General features: G+C 58.1%; 1 protein-coding gene across 1 annotated transcript; it reads right to left on the reverse strand.

Annotated features, from left to right (window-relative positions):
* Window positions 1–1,668: 1,668 nt before the first annotated feature.
* Window positions 1,669–5,440, reverse strand: LOC103647524 (LRR receptor-like serine/threonine-protein kinase). The gene is made up of 2 exons (XM_008672050.4): window positions 2,445–5,440; window positions 1,669–2,342 (listed from the first exon to the last, which is right to left on the reverse strand). Exons 1-2 carry the CDS (start codon window positions 5,272–5,274, stop codon window positions 1,879–1,881), a joined length of 3,294 nt encoding a protein of 1,097 aa, XP_008670272.1. The 5' UTR covers window positions 5,275–5,440; the 3' UTR covers window positions 1,669–1,878.
* Between the last annotated feature and the right edge of the window lie 384 nt (window positions 5,441–5,824).

Consider the following 5,824-nt stretch of genomic DNA (forward strand, 5'->3'; position numbering starts at 1 on the left):
CCTTGACCTTAATCGCGCCCATCAGGCCTTTGCAGCTTTGAGCTGATGGGGGTTACCAGCTGAGATTAGGAGTCTTGGGGGTACCCCTAATTATAGTCCCCGACAAGTATCCTCTAGCTGGATCTGGGCCGCTCAGCAATGTTGTCATATAAGAGCCATTACAAAACTAGAGTAAAATAACAAAGAACAGAAACCTGATTTTAGTCGCCAACTGTCTTCTTATTGTGTGGGTCGACACGAAGCGGAAGCAGGAGAAGAAGCAGCAGCAAAAAGCTAAGCCGTCAATAGCAACCCACCTAACACCTTGTGGGCGTGAACCAAATGAAGCACCCAAGCTTCAGATCAAGCAACCACAAACTGTCTAGCAGTTCAACAACGCTATATGCACAACAATCAACTCACTACAACATGAACCCCATTAACAGATCACCAACATACCAAAGAACACATGTATGCCTCTCATGCCAATATGACCATAGACAAGAAACTAGGGATGACTCCAACAACAAGTAATACGATGAGCAATCAACACATATGATAAGTAAAATACCACAACAAGTGAAGACATAGGAATTTACGTGGGAAACTCTTTGAGGAGAGAAAAACCAAAGACGACGGTGAGCAAAATCTCCACTACGAAGATGAAGAGTAAGAGGTGAGAGCCAACAAGTGAGAGGAGGCTTCAAATCCCCAAACCACTCTCTCAAATTTGTGGATTGGTGCTTCTCAATCTCCCCTCTCCACACTATGCCTACATCTCTCTTCCCTGTTTTCCCAAATGAGCTAGTGAGTTCTAGACTTCTTCCTACGGAAAATAGTAGCCTTGGGTTACATTTATTGAGGCTAGTTTGCCTCTTTTGTAGAAGTCTTCCTGGTGACCATGAGATGTCTGGACATGGACACAGTTGACCCTAGTACGAATGTACGATGCGTATGACCGACCTCAGTGAGGAAATTAGAGCTGCTGACCCGAAGGGTCGGCTGGAGTGGCCGACCGGCTGAGATACGGACCACACTTCTTCTTTGCGTCTCGATCTTCTTCTCCAATCCTCATCTTCTCTACGACTCTACCCACTACGTTAACACAGATTAATAACCCCCGTTACATTTGGTACCGATCACTCGTATCTCTATCAATGGTGTCGATCCTTTTTCATTCCGCTGCTGAACGTGCGTGTCACGTACGTATTTCCGGAAGTGCTTAGATGCGCATTGCTGATTTCACCAACTTTTTTGGATTTTAGCCCTTTTTGGGTTTTTTTGCACAACTATGCCCTTTGCAGTTTTATTTCAAAAAATGGACCCCAACCTTGGTGACATCATAATTGGCGCCGAGGTAACGCACAGCGACGCCAGTACCATTGGCGCCAACTTTTCCTACGTGGCAGCCGATGTGGCAAGTTCCAGGAGGTCGGCGCCATAGATCTTGGCGCCGACCCCCCTTGACGGCGGGGTCCGGTGCTATCCAGGGGGGTCGGCGCCAAGATCTATGACGCCGACCCCCTGAGACTTGTCACATCGGCTGCCACGTAGAAAAAGTTGGCGTCAATTATGTTGCCGCCACTATGTGTTACCTCGACGCCAATGATGACGGCGCCGAGGTTAGGGTCCATTTTTTAAAATGAAACTACAAAGGGCATAATTGTGCAAAAAAAAATCCAAAATGACTAAAATTCAAAAAAGTTGGCTGATTTCATATCAACGGATGCTCGAGATTTGGCTGGTACTAAAAACCGACATTCTTGAGGTTAATGTACAAGAGCAGATTACACCTAACTACGACATCACCTGTTTACGGCCAATCATCAACTGTTTTACGACTTTGCTAAAAGATGCTAATTTGCTAAGTTCACTACGCTCGCAAAAATTTGCATCCAGTCAAGCAGAGTTCTCCGAGACGGCGAAAGAGCGGCTCGACGATTGGCCCCTCGAGTGCGCGCTCACCGGCGCTGCCGCCGCGTGCGCTGCGGCGGCGCCCGTCGGTGACGGCTGCTTCGCGTCGTCCACCGCCGCGGGGCGCCTGATCTCCCTGAGCAGCGCCGCCACGTCCTTCATCGCGGGCCTGTCGTCCGCGCGGCGTGACACGCAGAGCGCGGCCACGGACAGCGCCTGCCGCATCTCGTGCACGTCCGCCTCGGCCGCCCTGGCCCGGAGCCGCGCGTCCAGAAGGAGCTCGGACGCGTCGCGCCTCGCCTGCACGTGCTCGCGCGCCCACTGCACCAGGTGCGCGCCGCCCGGTAGCGTCGGGTCCAGCGGGTGCCGCCCCGTCAGGATCTCCAGCAGCACGACGCCGAAGCTGTACACGTCGCTCTTCTCGCTGATCCGCTGCATCGACGCGTACTCTGCTTATTTACGAAAAACAAAAAAAAAGTCTCATCAGGCGAAAAAGAGAAATGTTCGTGGAGTCGTGAATTAATGCTCGCAAGCTGCCGCGAAGTCTCGACCTGGTGCCATGTAGCCGTACGAGCCGGCGACGCGGGGCTGCTTGCCGGTGTCGAGCTTGGTTGAGCTCGCGGCGGCCAGGACGCGGGCGAGGCCGAAATCGGCGAGGTACGGCTCGTAGGCCGGGCCGAGCAGCACGTTCATGGACTTGACGTCGCCGTGCAGGATAGCCGGCACGCAGTCGTGGTGCAGGTACGCCACGGCGTGGGCCACGCCGAGCGCGATCCCGTACCGCGCGCCCCACTCGTCCGCGGGCGAGCCCTTGGCGGCGTGGCCGCCGTGCAGGAGGCCGCTCAGGCTGCCGTTGGGTAGGTAGCTGTAGAATAGCAGCCTGGTGCCGCCGTTCGCGGCCCACCCGAGGAGCCGTACGATGTTGCGGTGGCGGATGGAGCCCAGAGCCGCGATTTCGCTACGGAACGCCGCCGACGTCGCCTCGTCCGACGGCCACATCTTCTTCACGGCGAAGGTGTAGCCGTTGGGGGTGTCCACCTTGTACACGGCCCCCGAGCTGCCCGTGCCGATCATGTTCGCGGCCGTTAGGCTCCGGAGCACGTCGTCCATGGCGATGTCGAGCTTCTGGTACAGCGTCACCTCCCACGAGCCCTCGCCGTGGATGATGCGACCGCCGCCGCGGTGGTGAGCGCGGGCGAGCATATAGGCTGCGGACACCAGGAGCAGCGCGCTTGCCGCCGCGAGGACGGACATGGCTACCTTCAGCGACGAGATGGCGCCGCGCCGGGAGGACTCGTCAGAGCCGTCGCCGACGACGAGATGGCGGTTGCCGGCTAGGTCGCTGAGGGGCAGCTTTTGGAAGAACGGAGTGTTCGGGAGCTCGCCAGAGAAGGCATTGTAGGAGATGTTGAGTGTGACGAGGTTCTGCAGCGCCGCGAGTGGATCAAGGCTCCCAGAGAGCTCGTTGCGGGACAGGTCGAGGCTGCCGAGCTTGTCAAGGCCGGCGAACTGCGACGGTATCTTCCCTGAGAGCAGGTTGCAGCTGAGGTTAAGCGAAATCTCCAATGACGGTAGCATCCCGAGCTCCGACGGGATGCCACCGGATAACGCATTGCCGCCGAGGTCCAGCAGCTGGAGCTTTTCGCACGAACCGAGCTCGGGCGGGATGCCGCCGGTCAGCCGGTTGTTTCCCATATACAGCTTCGTCAGCTCCAGCATTGACCCGATGCTGGAGCTCAATGGCCCGGCGAGCTGGTTGTCGGAGACGTCGATGAGCTGAAGACTGCGTGGCAGCGTGTCCGGCAATGCGCCTGACAGAGCATTCGAGTGCAGGTCGAGGAACTCGAGGCTGGCGCACCCCGAAATGGCCGCGGGCACAGGACCGACGAGGTGGTTCTCACTCATGTCGAGGAAGTTTAGGTTCTTGAGGTTGCCGATCTCGGCGGGAATCGTGCCGGACAGCCGGTTGCCGTTGAGCCGGAGCCGGTACAGGTTGGTGCAATTACCGATCTCCGGCGGTATGAGCCCGGACAGCTCGTTGTTGAGAAGCAGCAGCTTGGTCAAGTTCTGGAGCCCGAACAGCACCTTGGGGATGGTGCCGGTGAGGTTGTTGTACGATAGGTCAACCGCCTGCAGGCTAGGGGCCTGCGCGAGGCTCGCCGGCACGCCGCCAGTGAGCCGGTTCTTCCACGCGTAGAACAGGGTGAGGTTGCGCAGTCTGGGGAAGTCGATGCTGATCTCCCCGGACAGCAAGTTGTTGTCGACCTCGATGTCCGTCAGCGACGTGCAGTTGGAGAGCTCCGGCGGAATGGTGCCGGTGAGTTGGTTCGTGCTCAGCTGCAGCTGCTGGAGGTTAGGTAGCCCGCCCAGACTCGCCGGAATGCTCCCGGTAAGCGAATTCAGCGACAGGTCAATGAGCGTGAGCTCCTTGCACTGTCCGAGTTCCGGGGGAATTGCGCCGACGAGCTGGTTCTGCCAGAGTAGCAGCGTTTGGAGCTTCTTGAGCTGGCCGAGCTGCGCCGGTATCGGCCCGGAGAGAGAATTCTGGTACAGGTACAGGCTGGTGAGCTCGGTGCAGTTGCCGATGGACTCCGGGATCCGGCCGGAGAGCAAAGTGGTGTAGATGGCAATGGTCTGGATCTTCTTGAGCTGCCCGATCGTCTCTGGGAGGCTCCCTGAGACGCCAGTCTCCGCGAGCCCGAGCATGGTGAGGCCACTGCATCCGCCGATCTCCGGCGGCAACGGACCCTTGAGCCCCTGGTTCCCTCCGGCGCGGAGCACCTGCAGCTTCTTCAGGTTGCCGATGCTGGCCGGGATCGGCCCACTGAGCTCGTTGTCGTAGAGCGTCAGATACACCAGGCTGGTGAGGTTGCCGATGTCATCCGGGATGGCTCCACGCAGGGAGTTGGAGTTGAGCGCGAGCGACTCGAGCTTGGTGAGCCGGCACAGCTCGGCGGGGATCGCGCCGGTGAGCTGGTTCTTGCTGAGGTCGAGGGTGGTCAGCTCGCCGTACCCGCCGATCTCCTTCGGTATCGCGCCGGTGAGGTTCGTGCCAGAGAGCTCCAGCGTCTTGAGCGACGCTGCAAGCGGCTGCAGGTTGCCCGGGAGCGGACCCTGCAGGTCGACCGAGGTGATGCTCAGTCCGACGACGTCGCCGCGCGCGTTGCACGACACGCCGGTCCACCGGCACGGGTTCGCGTCCGCGGAGCGCCACGACGCCAGCGCGCCGCTCGGCGGCCGCAGACTGTCTTTCCATCGCAGCAGCGCCTGGCCCTGCTCGTTGACGCAGTGGCACGGCGACACCAGCAGGAGAAGCAACGCGCAGGCGAGCGGCTCGAGAAACGCGAGCCTCGGTGCCGCGTCACGGGACCGTGGCAGCATTGGCAGCGCGCGCCTCGGTGGCGAGGCTGAGGCGGGCGGGTGACGTGAGGAGAGGCGAGGGGGGCGGCAATGCGGTGGATGGCTGGCTTTGTGATTGTGAGGTGGCGCCTCTCGCAAGGTTGGGAACCTGGAATTGTTTATACAGGGAAGGGACAGGAGATCTGGATCCAAATGAGCACCGAGCAATCGCCAACATTTTGTCGATTGATTGTCGTAGTGTTGAGTGTGACAGTGTGCTGCTGCAACCACTAAGGGTGTGTTTGGTTTGAGGTTAAAGTAGAATAAGTCGGGGGCGTCACCGTCCTCTCGTTTTTTTGGATCACGTCGTCCCCAAAAATCACTCCGGTGTGTACCTCGTCCCCGCTTGACTCTCAACCAAACACTATAGAAAACGTGGCCGCCTCATTCCATCCCTCTTTGTATATTCAACTAAACGCACCCTAAAGAGCAGGCTTTTTTTTAGATAATGGAACAGAAATAAGGTCCCAGCCTCTACACCATCCAAGACAGCGTACACAGCGTATCGATACATCCAACAAGCGCTTAGGCT

The sequence above is a fragment of the Zea mays genome, chromosome 2, assembly GCF_902167145.1.
Source record: "Zea mays cultivar B73 chromosome 2, Zm-B73-REFERENCE-NAM-5.0, whole genome shotgun sequence".
Lineage (NCBI taxonomy): Eukaryota > Viridiplantae > Streptophyta > Magnoliopsida > Poales > Poaceae > Zea > Zea mays.

Excerpts from the sequence above, each read along its gene's own strand:
- LOC103647524 (XM_008672050.4), bottom strand. The coding sequence starts at position 5,274 with ATGCTGCCACGGTCCCGTGACGCGGCACCGAGGCTCGCGTTTCTCGAG. Across the intron at positions 2,343-2,444 it reads GTACGGCTACATGGCACCAG|AGTACGCGTCGATGCAGCGG; the intron begins GTCGAGACTTCG and ends GTAAATAAGCAG.